The sequence below is a fragment of the Phasianus colchicus genome, chromosome 9 (genome assembly GCF_987193195.1).
Source record: "Phasianus colchicus chromosome 9, bPhaCol1.hap1.1, whole genome shotgun sequence".
Lineage (NCBI taxonomy): Eukaryota > Metazoa > Chordata > Aves > Galliformes > Phasianidae > Phasianus > Phasianus colchicus.
The window spans coordinates 26,596,202-26,616,779 of NC_143444.1; the positions used below are offsets into that span (position 1 = coordinate 26,596,202).

General features: G+C 40.2%; 1 protein-coding gene across 8 annotated transcripts in view; it reads right to left on the reverse strand.

The window, feature by feature from the left end:
• Positions 1-5,480: 5,480 nt before the first annotated feature.
• The window catches only part of TTC39A (tetratricopeptide repeat domain 39A), a 41,586-nt gene continuing 26,488 nt past the window's right edge, over positions 5,481-20,578 (reverse strand). For all 8 annotated transcript variants that reach the window (XM_090146657.1, XM_090146656.1, XM_031602254.2 and 5 more), the window contains 10 exons: positions 19,124-19,232; positions 18,405-18,472; positions 18,216-18,275; positions 17,297-17,458; positions 15,543-15,634; positions 14,394-14,514; positions 12,728-12,839; positions 10,849-10,963; positions 10,057-10,173; positions 5,481-6,760 (listed from right to left, as the gene is read on the reverse strand). In XM_090146657.1, coding sequence (XP_090002783.1) covers positions 6,640-6,760; positions 10,057-10,173; positions 10,849-10,963; positions 12,728-12,839; positions 14,394-14,514; positions 15,543-15,634; positions 17,297-17,458; positions 18,216-18,275; positions 18,405-18,472; positions 19,124-19,232 — 1,077 coding nt within the window. In that variant the 3' untranslated portion in view covers positions 5,481-6,639. The remainder of the gene's footprint in view (positions 6,761-10,056; positions 10,174-10,848; positions 10,964-12,727; positions 12,840-14,393; positions 14,515-15,542; positions 15,635-17,296; positions 17,459-18,215; positions 18,276-18,404; positions 18,473-19,123; positions 19,233-20,578) is intronic.

Sequence of the window (20,578 nt, forward strand, 5' to 3'; positions counted from 1 at the left end):
GGTGTCCCCTGAGCTCCTTCCTCACAGTTCCATTCAGCACAGGGAGGCACTGAAGTGGAAGATCCATGCACCCCATCACCACCAGACACCAGAGCAGGTGGGGATGAGGGCACTGCTGTTTCCAGCAGGGAAGGCACGAGGTGTATCTGCAGCTTATAGAGGGAAAGGGATTTTGTCTCATACAACAAAAGAAAGCAAAATTCCAGCTGAGGCAGAAGAAATGCAATGGAAATAACAGATACTTAGTTTTATAAAGACCTTTACGCTTAAAATACTTGCATGCTACTGGAATTATTATTTTAATCATTTTATGTCTAAAGATGATCATCCTTACTGTGTTCTGCCAGTTCATTTTGTAAGTCTGAGAGGTAAACAGAAAGATGTAGATAAACCCAGAGGATTTCTTCAAGAAGAGCTGGAGGTAGAGGAAAGCTTTAACCACTGAGGGTTTTCAGAGTTTTGTCTCTCAGCTTCCCAGGGCTGAAGGCAATTGTACACTTGGGAAGCTGACAGCTCTCTCTGCAGCACTACAAGGGCATGCGCCCAGGCAGAGGGATTGTGAAATACCTGGACTTGAGTTGCCACAGCTTCAAGAGTTCGCCATTTCCTGTTCTTGTGCAGTCGTGGTAAAAAGAAAACACTGCAGAGTCAGTTAAACAAAACTGAGACGGGTGAAACCAAACAGCTGAGGTGCAATCCTGGGTTAGAAGGGACGTGCAAAGTGAAAACATACAACTATTGGATAACCTATAAATGCATAAAGTCCATCTCACAGAGCACTTAATACCCAGAATAAAAATTAGCTTCAAGGATTAACTTCTCCTGTTACATAGACTGTAACTTAGAACATTATTTATGCCTAACTGTCCTCTGCAGATTTAAATCTATTCTTTGACTCGGAAGTCCTTAGTATGAAATGTAAAGTTTATACCTCTTTATAAAAGGAATTTCCAAATACAATCTGCAAAAGCATCTTCTAGATTTAAGCAGAAGGAATGATCATGTTAGCATGCTGTCAGTCTGACTATTGTAGTACCTGCTCTGCATATCCACTTACAGCCACGTAAAGCTGCAGGAAGGAACCTGTATAAATGAAAACAGTATCACTGAAATCACCTGTTTCCAGCGGCACAAAGGTACGTGTTTTTAACCAGCAAAAGGGGATCAACCACGCTAGAACCAACCAAAATCCTCCAGTCCTTCTCCATCCTCCACTGGAAAAAAAAGAACCAACCCAAATCTTAATAAAAATGTTCTTTGCAGCACTGAAACATCAGAGAATGCTTTTATTACAAATGAAAGCATTCCAACTGAGCACTTAGTCTGGACAGAAGCAGGCCCTGCTCCTGCTCATGTGACACACAGCTGGTATCAGCCTTCCACCTTTTGCTGCAGGGCTCCACTTTTCCCTCATTCTCTAGCACAGAGCTGCTTTCTGGTGAAGTACAACTGCTGCCTCCACACTGCCTCTCTGTTCTGGGATGGCTCCCTGCAGAAGGCTGTATGTCACACACTCCCACAGCCAGCAGAAAAGCTCCTCACCTCCCTGCATTTTCCAAAGCATCACCTCAAAAGGTGTCTAAGCTTTTGCTTTGTGTGTCTCACATGGTTATTTTGTTTAATTTTTTTTCAGTGTTGATGTTAATAGCTCAAATAGCTTTGATAACTTTTTAAAAAGCTTTGGCTACACGAAGTCTTCTGCAACTTACACATGTAATACACTTATATATACTGTAACATATATTTCTGTCAATCATGTACAGCAGAGGCACCTCACACCATCACCAAGTAGTCAGGAAAAGCACAGCAAACACCAGCTCATCCCACAGCTGCACCCACGGCTCCATCGCCATCAAATACAGCTCCAGCCAACACAGCCCACCATCCAACACCACATTGGTGCCAACAGCTCCTTACATCTGTGTGTCCTACACAGTGCTGGATGAGAGGTGAGCACTGCACAATGCTGCAGCTCAAAGGCTCACACCTGAGCCACCTGCCCCAGCAGAACCCCAAGTTCAGCTGCTGTACAGAATATCCAAACCAAAGTTCACAGTTCTGCATTTCCACTTTCCTTCTGGTAACCACCTTGTCCACTTCTGAACATTCAGCTGGAGATAACACTAGGATCAGAGATCCTCCATCACAAAGAGTTTGCAACAGCAAAGGCAGATTTTGGCCCACAGACCTATGGCATTATTTCCCCACTGACATCCAGGATGAAAGCAACCTCAGTACCACAACAAGCATTCAAGGAGGCCTGAGCTCTGCAACCATCCAGCAGCAAACCCAGATTGCTGGTCACCAGAACATAACACAACATGCTGCTCTCAGACGCACACAGGTGCTGGAGTTCTGCACACCTTCCACACTCTCCATCACCGACACCGCACTGCATTACTGCAAACACAGAAGCATCTGATAACTTCTGTGCCAGCCCTCTGCAAAAGCAGAGTCCATGGAACGCATACACAAGCACGCACACAGCAGCTCAGCCAGACCCCAAACAGCCACAGCTGTGCTGTCTTTCACAGCTCCCAGCCCTGAGCTCTGCCCTCTGCTCCAGCAGCAAACACACACAAAGTCGAGGCAGCATCACAGACAGGCATTAAAACCAGTCTGTAGCAATGATACTCAAGCCAGCATTTCTGTAATAACCTCAATTATTTCAACAGCAGTCAAAAAGACAAGGCTTAGCTGCCTTATTTAAACCAGTAATCTGTAACCGTCACTGGCTCTCTTACAGAATGTGAATGCAACATTCAATCATCTGTTTCTTCTACAATCAGTAAATATTATGGCCTGTTTGATTCTGATGACTATTGGGATTAATTAGTAAGAAACAGACTTATGTAAAAGTGAGATGTGAAAAACAGATTACTTTTCAGCCACAGACCTGAAAATGTTCTTCCAGTACTTGACACCACGAGATAAATGTTTGCTTCTTTTTTTAAATTGAAGAACCCCATAACAGTGCACTGGGTGTTCATGAGCGCTTCGTACTCTTTCTGTGGAGTAGCCAAGGAGAGCTAAAGCAAGTGGAATTCAGCACAATGCATAATTCTAAGCAAACGTGTTGCCTGTGTTCAGCCAGCAATGAAAGTAAGTAGGTCCAGAGATGACAAAAACCCAGAAAGTAATGGAATGAAGCCAAGTCCTACAACAACACTGTTGAATTTGGAGCAAACACTATCGTACCGCAGATTTTTACCACAGTGCAACACAGATATTTATTAGCTCTGTCGCTTTTCATAAGAGACAGGGGCTGCACTTAAAGTATTTGTCCTTTTTTTTTTTTTTGTAACATCTGAGCAAATCTAGCAAGCATCTTTTAAAGTATTTTATGATGACAAATCATTCAATTATAGAACCTGCCGATACACAGCCTGCATGTTATCTATCACAAAAGGTTGTCTGCAGAACATAAGAGTAAAGAAGTGAGTTCATTTCCAGCCTGTCCAGGTTTTCCAATCTTGTTCATCAGTGACGTTTCCAACCATTAACCATTTTCCTGTAGAGCAGTAAACAGTGTGACTCACCTCTTTATCTGCTCCTCTTCCTCCCAGAGGGGGAACTGTGTAGAACACATTGTTTCACCATTTCACACACTCACGCACTGGTGCTGTGCTTTTTGCTACAGAAGCAAAGCGATGCATCTTGCAGGTGGAACAGGAGGCCCAGAGTGCTGTGTTTAAGCTCTTGGGATTGCCCTTTGCTTTCTGAGCTGTCCCCTGGGGAAGCATGGTTTCACAAAGGAGCGTTATTCTTACTGCAGCTGCTTCTGCTGGGCCAGAGGTAGGCAAGCTGTCACTCTATCATCCCCGAGCTACCTCGGATCCAGGCCATAGGTCAACAAGAAATATTAAGGCACTGAACTTAATGCAGAATGCAATTAAATCAAAAATACAAAATCAATGTGAAATGGGAGGAAATACTTGATACAATCCTATGTTTTATAAAAGGCAAAGTTTCAAATGCTGTGTAAAGAAAAGCACTGCTAGAATGGGGCAGTCTTTAATAATCCATGATGCATTAATTGCAGATCATAACAGAACCGTGCATCAGTAACAAATTCAAGCATGTTCCTATGCTGCTGGCTTAGTACTAATGAGCTTCTGCTTTCTGCTGGGAGAGTTAGTTTCTGTCTGGTTGACCCCTCTGGCTTTGCTGAGGATTCAGAGTTCAACCCAGCACTTGGCTAAAGCTTATCACACAGAGCATTTCGGAGTGCTAGATAGGCTATACTGTGTTTGAACACAGAACTGCTTCTGCAAATGAGGCCTTTCCTCTATCCATCCGAAAGGAGTGCTTCACGTTTCCTGAACCTTGGGCCATGCTGAAAATCCTTGACCTGTGATTCCACTGTGATATCCACTATTTTCTTGTAGGTGAGTACAGCTTCAGGCTGTTTGAGAACTTCTCACACCAACTGTGCTTTCCCTAACCCACTGCACTTGGTGCTCCAGACTGATAAAACAACATACAGTTCTGGAGAGCTCCTTCAGAAGGATGCAGCAGTTTCAGAAGCAAGGGGAAGGTTACCCAGCCTGACAGGCAATCCCAGATACCAATGGCGTTTGTGCTCAACCAAAGATGACAAGGAAAACCTTGGGATTTTCACTGTGGCAAAGAATCAGGGGAGCTGAGTGTGCACAGCGTGTCCTTTGTGCGACGCATTGAAGAGCACAGGCAAAACTCAGCTGTGGGTAAAATTTCAAAAGGGCATTTCAGTGGCCTTGAAAGACGAATCTAAAGTCATAAGGACTGTTAACTTTCTGCACAGTACAAATGATGCTAATTTTCATGACATTGCTTGCTCAGAAGATGCTGAGACTGCCAAAATATTTCAGAAGGACACAACTGGAAGAAGAGGCGTTATATGTGTGAAATAGAACAAGAATCTCTTTTTATTCTATACAAAGAATGACTGAGTTTTTACACTTAAATTTTGATGTGCAATATGTAAATAGCGTTAACTGTTCATACTGAGTTGTATCTGAATTGAGAAATTTATCTGAACTGAATTTATACGAGAAAATCACTTTAAAAAATGAATTTTTCATCTATAATTTTAACTGGAGAAGACTTTTATAAAGGGTGTCTATTTTTAATACAATGCAAGTTCTCAGTACTGAGAAACAGGTGGTTCTGTCTCCCTGCATATTAATTTGCATTATAAAACAATGACATTTCCTTAGGAGAGGTAAGAGCAGAGCTATAAACTGTCAATCTTCTCTTTTGCTAGGAACAATCACTTCAGCAAGAATATTCACCATGAAGTACTTCTATACGAATCTCCCTGACAAGCATCTCCATTGGAGAAAAAGGGCCATCAGAAAACCTCCCATCTCCACACATCAGAACGGGTTACTGGGAAGAATCTCTCTCAAAAGGGAGGTAGAAGTGTGTCCTCAATAAACACAGGTGTACAGGCACAGAGCTGGCTTGGAGAACATTAAGTACTGTGAAAATGCGTTACCTCTGACTGCACCAGTTCTGCAGAAAAGCAGCAGTGATAGGGCAGACAGCATCAGAATGGAGCTATAGCCCTTTGCTCTGTTCTCAGCACACCTCCTTCCTTACGATTCTCAAAAAACATCAAGAAGAAGCAAAAAGGAAAATTGCTCCCCTTTGTAAAGGGCAGAGCACTGTGCCAGAAGAGCCTGCTCCAACTTGAGCTCCTTACCACAGGAAACATTGCCATGCATCTCTTCAAACACAGACATCTCAAGCAGGCAAACCCACCAACAACCACTGTAAGGAGGAAGTGACTGACACAGTGACTGCACACTGCTCTGAGTCCAGTGGAATATTGCTGTTTCTTAAGTGACCTTCAAGGACTTGTGCTTTAAATACAATAAAAACTTTAAATTACATTTGTTCTGATGACAGAACTGTTTCATAAAGTCCTCCCATTCTTTGACTTTTCAAAGCAGTGATGCAGCTTTATCTTACCACCATCTTTTTCTCCACCCCCGACCCCCCCTAAATCATTCAGCCACGACAAGCAGCAGACTTGACAAGAAGACAAGACTGAAGAAAATCAAGGAACTTGCATGGCTTTTTTCCACCAGTAAGTTTCTTATAGCAGCAAAAAAGTAACCACTAAAAGCTACAGAGAAGACATTCTATGTGTAACTGAAAATGCCCAGAATTCAGAGCTCCTCCTTGCTGTGCTTCTCGTGCACTGTTCTCACACCATTTCAAGTAAGCAGATATTTGGAAAAAGCAATACTTCGTTCTCAACTGCTAGCAGTATGAATCCAGATGAGTGCTTAAAGCTAACTGATTAATTCTGTGAACCCTAGAAGGTGTAGGGTTTGTTTTTCCAGTTGTTGCACTTGATGTTGTACCTTGCTTAGCAGATGTTGCAAACACAAGTAAGAAAAGGCACACGATTGAGAGGAGAGCTACAGAAATGTGTTTGAAAAGCGACTGTTGGAAAAACAAATGTTTTATGCATTATGGTTGGTTTGAGAGTTTTTGCCCTGTTATTACATTCATGTTTTATGTATCATCTCTAAAACTTAGAATGACTTGATTTCTCACCAACTTGAAAGAGAAGGAAAAATAATTCTGAAGTGTCAGTAATCGTCTGCACCAAAGTCTGCCACAAACAGGACATCAAAGAAGGGAGAGTTACGACACCGCCGAGGCTCCGGAGTGCATTCCATTTTCTGGGGCGGATTTGGCTTGATGCAGGGCAGCTTGAATTCTGAAATGTGTTCTCGTTTCCATGGAGTAATTCTTGTAGTTTTGTCTAAAACAAAAGCAGATCAAGTCTGATGAATATATATATTTTTAAACATTTTCAAGTTATCTTTATATTATTGCTCTAAGCAAAACAACTGTAGACAGCAGAACGCCTTCCTTCATAAGCTCTTTTGTTGCTTACTGTAAAATACATGGCATGTGCTCCTAGCCAGACAATGCAGCTCTTTGTTCTTCATTTGTAGGTCTACTGTCTGGCAATTACCAGAAAATACAGCTTAATAAGAACTGGATTTGTTCTACTCACTAAAAATATTTGAAAACATTAAATATACATAACATCCACTTAGTTTACATTCAGAAATTATTTTTTTTTTAATCCTCCCAAAGTACAACGGACAAATTTGAACAGATTTTTTAAAAAGTTGTTTGCAACTTACTTGCCAAATCACAATAAAATAAATAGATTAGAACTAACACGCAGGGAGAAAAAGCTATGTCTTCCAAAGACATGGAGATGGGCTGATGCTCAGCCTTGAAGCAACTCTCAGACATGCTGTTCAGGAGAAGACCTGAAGCCTATTGTGAGGGGTACTTACACCTTCCCCTGTGCTGCCTACAAAGCACTCTTAAGGACAGACAGATGCTGGATTCATCTCAGCTCAGCAGTCATATTTTATGGAGGTAGAGGGAAAAAAGGAAAAAGAAAAAAAAAGAAAGAGAGAAGCTTTCCTGAGCCTTCCTCATCTGAGGGAAGTGCCCCATCACCACCATATCACAGATGAGAACTGTGTGTGTGTAGGAAAACAAAGCCAGGCACTTTGCTGCCCTAGAAGGTTGGAAAGTGGGTACACAGGAGAGTTCGTATCTGCTTTCAAAGAGCAATTTGCCAGCACAGAGGAAGACTGGCAGGACTTCCCCCCACAAACATCCAGCAGCCGATTCAGCAGTGCCACCTGCCTGCTGTCTCCCGTGGCTAAGTCACATCCTGAAGAGCCACAGACACTTAGAAAAATCTGTATTTTCATGGAAAAAAAACAAAGAAAATGCAGATCCTACTTACTAGGAATTAGCATTTCAGCTCTTGCAGGATGGATACAGAATCCAAATACCAAGGAGGATAAGAAAATTAGCAGGGTAATTTTCTTTTAGCAGATATTTGTCATCTTTACAGAAAGATCACATCACATATTAAACAGTCTGTATAATCTTAAAAACACTTCAGCTCAAAATTCATAATTCAAATGAAGCGTGGAGGCAAGCATCTGCCACTACAGCAGCCACTCAGCAAATACAAGGCACTCCTTGCCCATCCCATCCCCACTTATAATTTTATGTATGCAGCACTCAAGGGGCTGTCTGAGAAGAGGAAATGAACGGGTTGTGCTGTATGCTGATCTGAAACCCTCTGGAGTTTCTACCAAAAATTAGCTAGATTTTGTCACGCAGATATTAAAGAATGCCTCTTGTATTTCTCACCAGCAGGCTGATATTGTTGCTTGTAGCTTGTGGTAATACAAATATAAATATTTCCATGCATAATCAAGCCAAAACTGCTTATCATCTCATTTCACTCTTTCTCTTAGAGTTGAAACATTTAAGCCAGCAGCAGTATGTAGATTTAGGTCAAGCAAATCAAGCGTCACACACAAGCAGAGCTCATTTCCACTCCTGCCAACAGTGAACACAGTTTTGCAATACTGAAACCCACCACGGACAACGCATTCTCCCTCTAGTGGCTGGAAAGACATTCAGCAGTTTTAGCTGAAGGCTCATAAAACATTTGTGTATGTTCTGATCGGGGATGTAACAGCCACAGGCGGTTACTTAGCAGCTGCATGGGGTCACCGTCCCCAGAGGTGGAGGAGAACTGTGGGGATGTGGCACTGAGAGACACTGCCAGTGGGTTTGGAGTTGGTGATCCTGGAGTTCTTTTCCAACCTGAACGCCTCTGAGATTTTAAGACCTTTCTTTTTTTCTTACTGTTACAGTTTCCGTGAGTTCTTTGAGCACCACCAGCCTGAGCATTAGCTTTTCACACACACGTTTTTAAAAGCTGTGAACTGCTGAGCTCTTCTGTAAGCCAAACATCTTCCCTTGAGGAGACTGTGACCTGAGCCACACAAGCTGCCAGGTGAAAGGGCCAAAGGCTGAGTGGGAACTGACAGCAGTATTGGACAGAACGAGAAGCCCCATAATTTCTGGACCTCTTTTTAAGATTTGAATAATCTGTACTCAAATATGGCTTGAGGCAGGGTGCATTTTGAGGAACATGAAACTGACTAAAACAATTTCCATTGCGTTTTACGAACAGAATTTTAGCTGCCCTTACTATCTTCCATGAGTCTACAGAGAACCAGGCTCACAAGCACAGGGGATTAAGCATTGCAGCATTGTAATTTCTGTGTTGACAGGCTTTTGGCATCGCCTTCAGCAGGCTAATTCACCACTCTTAGTGAACTGACTCGGATAAGAGATCGACACAAAACCTCCCTCGACTTCTTTGGAAGATGGGGCCAGAGATCAGCCTTGCAGCTGCACACCTGCAGCAGTGGCTGGTGTGACTGTGCTTGGAAACGTGCAGACATCTGGACTCGTTCAGCATCCGGGAAGAGAGGTGAACTGCCCTGCTACAAGATGCTGAAGGAGACCAGAGTTGTTTGGTTTGGAATGTCTTTTTTTTTTCTTCCCCTTTCTTTTTCTTTCCTTTTCCCCAGATAGAAACTTTGGCTCAGCAAAGCATTAAAGACTGGGACAGAGGCAAAACTAGATTTGTTAGATTTATAACCAAGAACATAAAAGATCAAGTCCAACAATTCCTGATAAACCTGCTTTGATAGAGAAATCAATCACAACAGTGTAGCAACAGCAGGTGTTTCAGCTGCCTCGGATGCAGATAAAAATGCAAAGATACTAAATGCAAACTGGAACATTTTCTCAAATATATTTCATCAAGGAAAAAACCCAGCACTGCTAGCCATCAATCTGAATAATATTTTTTTCAGTCCTAACACAGAGCTGTGATTTCATTTAATACATCTTTTATCAATAAGTAAATAGATTACAAAGAAAATTACACCTTGTTACACATGGATTATTTCTTATGGAAGCCCTTGACATTCATATTAACATCCTTAAAATTATTTTTGCTCTTATCAGAATGGATGGGTAACTCACAGACTGAACTATCAGATACTGTCTACTACCTGAGAAGGTTTAACCAAACCTTGGGCATGTGTGCTACCACTGAATAAACAAAAAGTTCCTACAGTATTAACGTTTCTGCTTCCTGCTCATCAGTAACACACCATACTGACCCACCAAACAGGCTTTTAACTTGCTTACTTTGCTCTTTCTAGTAGTTTTATTGCTTCTTCTCTTCTGTCCTGGTCCAGATACAGCAATGCAAGCTCCAGCAAGGCATTTGGAATTAGATAATGGTCGTATTTTATCTTCTTCTCACTGCAAAGGAAAAGAAATAGCCTCAAGATCTTGAAATGATTTATTGTTTTATTCGTTTAACAGCTCCAAGCAAAAATAAATAGGAGATTAGCTAAGATCAGGAGGAGCAATCAATCTTTATTACAACATTTGTTGTGTTCTCTGTCCAATGCTACCTTCTAGGTTATTAAATGGTACTTTACCATAACCATCACACACAATGTGTTATTTCCTGGGATTAAAAATTATTGGCATTTACTATAGGGGAAATTTTTAAAAAGGTTTATAAGCACTGTATGAACTGAGAAAAAGAGATCCCATTCACAATGGACAGGAGTTCCAAATACAATCATGCTGCCAATCATCTCTGGCGACTACGCTTGGTTCTTTAGGCATAACTTCTTTGTGATTGCTAAGAGGAAAGGGAGGAAAAAATAGCTGTATTACAAAAATCATATGCGTGTGTAGTTCCCAAAGAGAAGAAAGTATCAGTAAAAAGTGCAGAATTGCAATTCTTCCTCCTTATATGGCTAACAACACTGGCAATTAAAACTGTGATCCCCTGGATATTGAAACAAGTGAAATAAACACTAAAGGTTCTGTAATCCCCTCTATTCACATCAAGGTTGCACCTGCTCTTACTTGAAATGAACAGGTAATGAGAAATTCAAGAACATGCCAGGTATGACAACTTACTTTAAGTAGATGTAATTAAAATGGCCTTCTGCCTCTGAGATCTTGCCCAAGTGCTTGAGGCATAAACCCTTTAACAGTTTTATCACACACTGGTCATCTGCTAGCAATTCTGTAGCTGCAAGGTGAAGTAAATGACATTTTAGAAAACATTTTAGAGCAGTACAGACTGACTTGTGTAAAAGTTTTCCTGTACGTAGGAAAGTATTAAAAAAACTGTTTATTGAAACACAGGACAGAAGAAACTAAATGACCCATTAAGTTCATTCAGGGTAGTTTCCTGCTATCACAACCTTGTATCATGAAATATCTGCTAATAAGAAATTTGAGTAATACGTATGGCACTGCATCTTGTGCTGAATTTCACCCTGTTCCTATTGCAGTGATCCTTTATCCAGTTCTTTCTCTGTCACTCCAGTTGACAAAATGCTGACACATTCTGCATGGAACTGTTGCACCCCTTAAGACTCTGCCAACCTTAATGATTCTATGTTCACATGGATGTATCTCCTCTACTTATAATACAGCCTTCAAACTGCCTCCAGTTACATAAAAAAAACATTTAGGAACTGATCCTAGACTCAGCTGTGTACCACACCTAGAAATACAGATCTGAATTTCCACTAACAGAATTATTTCCATATCTTATCCATGTAATACTGTCATGAGCACATTCGCAAGTTGAAGATTTTAGAGTGGTAGATTCCTGAATTAGGAATCCAGAAATAAGAAAGAAAATATTTGAAAAGCCTGCAGTTTAGCCTCAAACACCATCAGGAAAGCTCCAGGGAAGCATGATGCCTGGAAATAGCAAATAATTATTTGTAACAAGTAACACTTTACATTGTTGATTTGTTTGCAATATATTGCCCTTTTCAATTGTATGTCCTCATTGCATTCTACAGATGTCAATCAGCCTCCACAAATCCCTGCAAAATCAGCTTGATTCACTATTTACCGATTAGGAAAACAGAAATTATTCACTTATCCCAAATAATGTTGCAAAATGTGTGATGAGGTGAGACAGACAAATTGCTTTTAATAAGATGTCACTTTCATGGGAAATATTTTTCTGTCCTCAAATAATTAAGAAGACAGCTTTAGCCATTCTGTCAAGCAACTCTTTCTGAAAGAGTACTTGTGTAACAATGCACCAAGGTCCTAGAAAAGACTGCAATGCAGTGACTTAACCCATATTCCATTGTAAGGGTGGGCCCAATCCTTCTACAGGAAATACATAAGATCAAATATTTATGTAATGGGAAACTATGAGAAAAGCTGTGGCTGCAATTCCATAGGTGTTGGGAAATACTGGCAAGAAATAAATAGGTAACTAACTGAATGACAAAAGATGTGGTAACAGTCTGTTCCAGTTCACTATTATCTCCTTTCTTATGTTCTTTCATTGTGCAAAGAAAGCCCATCCCTGATGTCCCAGCTTCTGACACACAAATAACATTCAGCCCTCCAAGGTCACATTGTAAGCTGACAGCACTTTTGGAACCAAAGACAGACACTCATCTCTTTCTATTTACCCTTCAAAACTGAAATACTGTATCTAAGAATAATAAACCTTAATGATCTAAATAATCGAGTCAGTTGATACACTGATTTTGATCTAGCAAAATAAACAGTCCTTCAATATGTCATAAACTATTCCTAATATACATCTGTGGACGGAAAATAGCTTGCTAGCATTACCAGTTATTGCTATGACAAAAGAGGAAATTTACTCCTGTCTGCACTAACAGTTTATGGTTTCATAATCTACCTTCCTCATATGATCAGATTCACTTTACTAACAATTGTCTCTCCTTATTCACAGATAATATCTTTAGCTATTGCAGTGTAAAATACCTGATTAAACCGTATCACTGATTACCTGAACTTCTTGCCAATGCTTCTTCTGCTTCAATTAAAGTCTCCAACATGCCTTCTGTTAAATTGGGACACTGTCCAATTACAGCATAGCCATTCCAGATATACATCATCTCCTAGGATCAGGGAGAGAAGACAGCATGTTAATGACATCACTGGATAAACGGAACTATCAATTACTTCTGTTATCTCTGTATTACGAAAAAGTTACAGATTCCATAACCAAAATCTCAGTTTGTCATAGCATACTGTCATTGCAAATGAAAAATTCTACTGGTTTGCAGAGCGGACCAGTCCTGGAAAACAACTAAAGAGCCATTGATTGTACTCAATACCAAGGAATATTGCAGAACTACTCAAAGTATACTTTTTCTAGGCTAAATAACTGAGGTTAAGACTTTTCTCCTTTAGCAAGTCCCTTCACAACATAAAGAAAAATCCTAGAAATGGGATTCTGCACCCTATTCCACACCCTCAGCATACCTTTAACTGTTCAGCTGTGACATCTGCTGCCTCAGATATGCAACTGCAGCAGAAACAAAGACTGCTGTGTTCCCACAAGGACACCCAAGGAAAGCCTTTAGTACAGAACTGTTTAGCTAAAATCCCATTAGAACAGCCCAAACAAACCCCAGCTGCATACAGTTCTTTACTCTCTACAATCTCTGAAACCTGAAAGACAAATCAAAGTCATCTATTTATTTCCTCTCATCTCAGTCTCATAACTTGGTGGAAAGTGGCCTCTAGTGAACACCCACACTATGCTGTAATCTTCAGGAGACTGTATTTCTTCAGGAAGCACTGTGTCACATACCCAGCTGGTGGGCAGAGAAATGATTACTCACTGGTGTCTCCAACAGGCTCTCCTTGCTCAGGCATTCTCTTAAAGAGTATTTACTAATTATTCATCTGTTTCTCAAATAAAGCAGCACAGAGCACTGCAAATGGCAACTCCTCAGCACTTGGCAAGTCTTTTCTGTCCTTTTTACGTTTTATGTTCTTTTATTTGGTATTTACAGATTTTTATAAGCACCATGTGAGCCAGGCAATGGGTGGAGACTTATGCAGCTGATCCTACCTGGAAAAGGGGAACTGGGCAATGCTTAGAAAACCAGCAAAGAAACCACCACCAGAAACAACTAACAATGCAGAGCAGCTCTCTGGAGCTGATACAGAGACATGCCCATGCTTCATCCCATCACCGAGGTGCTCTGGAGGCAGCAAAGTGCAAACACTCAGCACACTAAGTAGATGCTTACATAGAGTGCCCAGATCTTGCTTTGTTTTCTTCATTTTTTCCTCACTTAAAGCCTTCTTTTAATAGTGTCAGTAAATGACACGTGACAGAAGAAACCCAGGGCAAAGTTCCTCAAAAGGTAATTAAAAGAAAGCTGTTAGGAGCATGTTAGTCTATAGCTGGAATAATGAGTTACACATGCAACACATTTACGTGTCACAAACAACTGGCTCAGTTCCTTGTGGCAGCTGCCTGCCCCAGTTTTACAGCATTCCTTGCATTCATTTGGCTTTGTTTTGGGAACATTCCAGCCTCCTGCAGAGGTTTTACCTTAGAAACATGGAAAGATACTATTCCAATTACCCTGGTTTTCCTTCCATTAAAAAAAAAAAGTATAACAAGGAGTGGGGGGGATGAAAGGCTTCTAGCTTACCAAAGGTGGAACAGGTAAAGGAACGGGGTTTGAAGAAAGATACCGTCTGGCTTTCCGAATGGCAAACTTTTCTGTAGGCAGTGATTTCCCTGCAATTTTCAGTTTCAAGCTGGGAACAATCCTGAAAGTTTAAAAGGAAATGTAAGGGATTTTTCCTTCAGGAACATCTGGGATAATGCCATTCATATTTAAAAATAAATAAATAAAGTCAAAGAACTTACAAAAGATGTTACATACATATCCCTGGGGAAGCAGAGCAGTATGTATTCACAAAAGCTGTTTATGCAGGGCATGCATATATATCTCTTTGGGCTTCCATTTTAATCAAGCAGCAGAAAGGATCTTCCCCATCCAAAAGAATTAGATGATGATGTGCCTAACTTATAAAGGGTCCATTTCACAGAGAGAGAAAGAGGCAAGCTGGCTCTTTCTTTCTCAAAGACCAAACTGATTCCCTTTGCAATGGATCCCAATGACAACCAATGAAATCTGCCTGTAATAATTATTTATGATATGGAACATCTGAGAAGAATCAAATGTGAGCACATTAAAAAATAGTGTTATTTAAACTTTACAGAAATAGACTCCAAAAACAAAGTAGTTGGTTTTGTTTGGCCCAGCAACAGTTAGGCTTTTTCGTGCTTACTCATTACACTTAGATTAGGTTCCTGTGTCAATAATGACACTTGGCATATATAATATCCACTTGCATATGTAACTGTTTCATATTTCTCTCAGACTCAAAATCCCAAAAATCAAATTGTCTCCATTAACTGGTACAGAAGGCATCCATCTTGTAGCATGACCCACTGAAGACTTTCTGATCTTACATGCCACTTTGATTAAGGAAACAACTAAAAAGAATGTGAATGCTACATGCAAATACGGCAGCCCCTTTATGGCTGATAAAACACATCCTGTCTCTAAAGCACTCCAGGCCAGCAGAAATCTGCTGTCTCCATTCAAGGTCTCCTTTAGTCTGAAAGTAAAGTTTCATTCCTTCAAAGTTTCATTCATTCAAAATTTCTTACCAATTCCAATGCTCTTTGTGCAGATCTTCCAAACTGCATTATGAATAATTTTGCCTCTCTTCCCCAAACATTGGGATTTGATACAAAACTCTTGTAATTGGTAGTTAGCAAATTTTACCTAAATAATTCAACTTCGTTGTCTCCAAAAGGACTGCAGTCATCAGGTCCAAACATGCTGAGATAAGCAGCTTTCATGTAAATATAGGTAGCCTGCAAATGCAATCAAGGATATCTGTACAGAAAAATGAATCTACAGCATCACCACTATTGATACAAAGAACAAAACAGCAGCAACAAAGAGGTAGAAGGTGCTGCTTTAGCTCACAAAGAGAAGTAATCTTAAAAATTTTAAGCAGGTGATGAGTATTGTAGAAAGTTGAGTAATATTTTTTTTTTGCTAATTATGCACATCTTTGTTTTCTTCATATCAGCTTATGTTTGCATTCCATGAACAAGTATACAACTGAGTATCTTGCTTGTGTAAATTATTTTATTATTCTCAAAAACACACATTAGAAAACTTAAGAAAATGTCATGCTTAGAGGAAAAAAACAGAAAACATGTAGTCTGTGTGTCCAGTCACAACTTTGTATCATATCTCAAGTATTAAGTTCTAGAAAAAGCAGAGTAGTTTTTAAGTTATTCCATTGTTTTAGATTATGAAATGTACTGATTGCACAGAGATTTCTGAGCAACTGAAGAAAGCAAAGAAGCTTTCTTTGCTATACTTTAATATTACAGTATATGGAACGGCACTGAATAATCGTGAGTTTTGAGTATTGCTTTGAGGAGATTAAATTAACCATAAGTTTCAAGAGTTTTCAGGAAATCTTAAACTTGGACTATTTATTTACATCAGGATCTAAGAGTCCATTTACATGACCATCATTCACTTAGTTCATGCATTTAATATTTTGCTCCTACCAAGCAAAATTCCTATCAACAGGAAGCACTTTCTCTGCTGCCCTAAGGCCCCTGCAATACACTACCAAAATCTACACGCAGTTTAAAAGGACACACATTAATATTAATCATACAGTGTTTCAGGATATCTGAGCTTCTGGTCAAGTGTTGCTTCTCTACTAAGGAACTGTCCTGTGGGAGCTATTCGGTCCAATGCTCTGGCTCAGAGCACTGCTGGAACTCCCAGGGGCACAAGGAGTCCTTGCTGCAGATTCTACCCAGCTGGGAGCACTGTGTGAACTGCTCTCATCTGGCTGTTCAGGCCTCAGCTCACACGTGGCTGTATTTGGTCAATACATACAATGTATGTAGTAGAAAAAACCCCAGCGATATGCCTGCCATACACACACAGTGTGATCACACTGAAGAGAAACAAACCAGTGAACTCCAGTTAACCTCAGCACCCACCTACCAGACTTAAAACTCTTTCTGGGAACAGATTTCCCCAGGTGAAGGTGAAGGGTGAGGAAAAGCTATTAGGGTTCTGGACCTGAGAACTTCTCCTTTTCACGTGCACACAGCACAGCACATCTTCTGACTACATTTATCATGGTGAGCCTCACTTATTACCAATAGAACTTATATCCATAATGTAAATAAGAGAAATGGCAGCTTGCCACTAACTGCTGTGTGCTGATAAAACGACCAGTCAATATACAGCAGAACATCTTTAGCAGGCTGTTCTTCATCTACAAATGGGGCCCAAAAGATTTTTCTTTGCCCACAATCTGTACTGGTTTGAATGTTCACACCACACTGCTTTATAAGCCACAGCAGATCAGAATCTGTTCTACAGTTTTCAGCGAGCTGAAAGCTATAAAAAGCCAGCTCTATCTGATTAAGAGTTAATGGATACTACAGGGTCTTGTGTGTGCCACTCAATACTTTGTTCTCATCTGCTTAACTTACCTTTGACCAGGTGTTTTCTTTGCTCAGCAGATCTGCATAAAAGAAGGCCATCTTCCACTGGCGCTTGTAGGTGAAGCACCACATGAGCTCCCAGTAACACATGTGATGAAACTGCTTCCAGTACTGCTGAGCCTCACAGCACTCTTCATACCTATTAATTGCCTGAACAGAGAGATTTCCAAATACTCCTTAATCACATGTAAATGTAATAGAACCTGGCTTGCCATGATCTGCTTTCACAGTTGCTCCTGCAATTTTCTAATTAAAAACAACCTATCATTCCCCAAGATCATATCTGGTGGCTTCGTGTAAGAGATCCTCAACTCCACAGTTACCCTGGGGTTAGCAAATTTATCCCTGCCACAGAGCTTCCCATTCTTGGATTATATAGTCAGTCCTACATACAGGCAAAATGAATGTTAGTCCCCAGGGAAATTGGGAAACTAAAATCAGAGGACAGATGTGCAGCTAACATTTACTGTCATAGCTCCAAAGGCTTCAAAGGAGCTACACCACTGCAATCAGCTGATACTCAGTCTTGGAATATTTTGGACATGCATTCTCCGAGCATCAACTCTTCCAAGCTTTGTATGACTGAGTCTCCGTTCAGGCAGAAGGCAAAATATTATCATGAGAAGTTATTAAAGGTATGACTTGCTTCAGGATATGAAAGACAATGAGGAAACTGTCACAGATATTTGTAGATAAGATTATCACCACAAATCAAGGGTAGTGACAAAAGCTGGTCCAACAAGCTGGTCAAAATAATTTTCAAAATTCCAACTTGTAATTCATGAACTATAAATTCATACAGGCCAAAGCTACAGGAAACATAAATCAAAAAAGAAAGACTGTTCCTGGAGGAGTTTTTCCTGAAGCTTTTGAGGCTTATTTTCTCAAGAGCAAATGGATCACTTACCGCATCAATATTACCCTTCAGTGTTTCTATCCTGCCTGCAAAAAACAGGAATATGGCTCCCTGTAATAAATAATAATAAAAATACAAGTATTCTTTAACAGTTTTCAAGCTGACTATACAGTCTATATCTTAGCTATTTGGCAGGGAACATCAAGCAATCGCATCAATCTGAATTATGATTCAGTTTACCTTTGGATAGCGAGCCAAGTAAGGTTTAAGTAGCCTTTCTGCCTCCTCAACATTTCCTTTTCCTGTCCCTAGAGTGCATAAAAATGCAAGTGATAAAAAATAATAAGTAGAAAAAAACCCAACAAGACAAAACAGGAAAGCAAGGTACCGATAGCCATCTTCATCTGGACAATACAGAAGTTCCTCTATCTCATAAATCAGGTGTAAATGCAGGTCAGTGTTTCACTAAGCCAGCAAGCAGGACAATCCAAACAATACAGTGCTTAATGAATCGAAAGTGTGTAGACCAATACATTTTGAAAAACTTCTAATAGTAGCTAACGGGGAAGTGTGCTCTCTCAGGTAGAAGCTACCATCTCCCAGAAAAGACAATATATAAACATGATCAAAGTATTTAGGAAAGCAATCTCAGTTATAGTTATGATTGCGATCTCCCAAATTTCAAACTTCCACAGAAGACAGATTTAGCTCTCATGACTTCTTTTGTTATCCCCCATTTTCTCCCATCTCATGCATTAAACGAACCTCCATCTTGAAGATTAAGATACTCTCTTCAGGTACAATCACTATTGTAAAGCCACCCACAAATGATGTACATTTAATCCGATTATGAACAAACATTTCACCAACATATGGGTGATAAAATCATTTTCCCCCTCCCTCCCCCCCACTTCCAACAAGAACTCATCAAATCCAAGAGTTATTATAAACAATCTTACCTAACACAAAGGTCATGAAAGTATGATAGCAAAGCAACAGCATGGTACACAGCACCGACCTAAAGCTGTATGAGGATGCTCCTTCTTGAAGCTGCAGCAGACCACGCTCCTGTGCAGACAGAGGTAAAGAAGGATTGGAACAGAATCAAAGGCACCTTTTGCTAGTTTTTTAGCTTCTGCAGTGTCATTTCTGGATTGCTCACTCACCAAATTCCCCCCAAATACACTGATGCAAATTGTTTACATAGCAATCAGAGATACAAACACGTATGAAATTATCTAACAGCTTTTCAAGGATTTAATGCTTAATCTCTGGGAAAGACATCAAGGGAAAAAATATCTGCAACTAGGAGGGCAAAGGATAACAGTGCTGAAGGATGTCAGTAAGCACATTAACAAAATGAAGCAGGGCTGCTGGACCACTATCACGGGTGGAAAAATGTAATGTAAAGAAGAATGTTTCAGTTCTCCTTGGGAAGAACTAAAGCCATCAATTGTAAAGCTGCATTCATATTCCAAGTGAGCACAAAGGTTTCAAGCTCCAAAGGCAGCAGCATTTAGCAGCACATTCTAGGGACTGATCCCATGATATCAAGAGCAATACTATAAATATGCAAACATTAAGCATGAGATCTGCTTTCTGGTAAATGTGCATAGTATGATGGTCACTTTGCAGCAGGGAAAATGCTGTTTAGAAAGGTGCACTATGGCTGCAGTGGAAAATTACTGGAATGTGCTGTATGCCACTACAAAGACATTCAATTCAAACACTTTAAATAGGGACCCTGAGGGATGCCTTTTGGAGCCCTTGATGAAGGTATCACAGAGAGCACTCACAGCACGACCTCAGCACTGATTTTCATCTTTTGTGTCCTTACCAATGGAAAGGTGATACACTGCCTGACTTTTATCCTGACGGTACAAACCCTGAAGCCTGCAATCATATTCTAATTTTCACCACGCAAATGCTTTCACTTAACTAGTGTGGCTAATGTTTTTTCTAAATAAACACAGTTATATTGAGTTTTAATAAATCTTAATTTGTTCCATTAATGACTATTATGGGAAAAGGTACCACTGTCACAAACATCTGCGGGTGAGTTAGTATCACATCCAGCCAGGATACAAATAATGAGAATACTGCCTTGCACATCACTTCAGAAGAAATTAAGATATGTGAAAAACATTACTGAAAATCAATGGCTTTCTGGAAAGCAAGCACTCAGCAAATGAAGCCAACTTCATTTTCTGCTAAAAGCAGAAGTTTGGTTGATACAAAACCCCTGCAAAATACGATACACTCAACTTCTTCCAACTGCTCAGATGAAAACCACAAATATTTGGATTTTTCAAAAAAAAAAGTAGCACTGAGAACTACAAGGTGGAAGACAAAGCACTCTGCAGAATGAATTTGTCAGGAAAAAAATATAACTTTAAAGTAGATTTCCAAAAGAG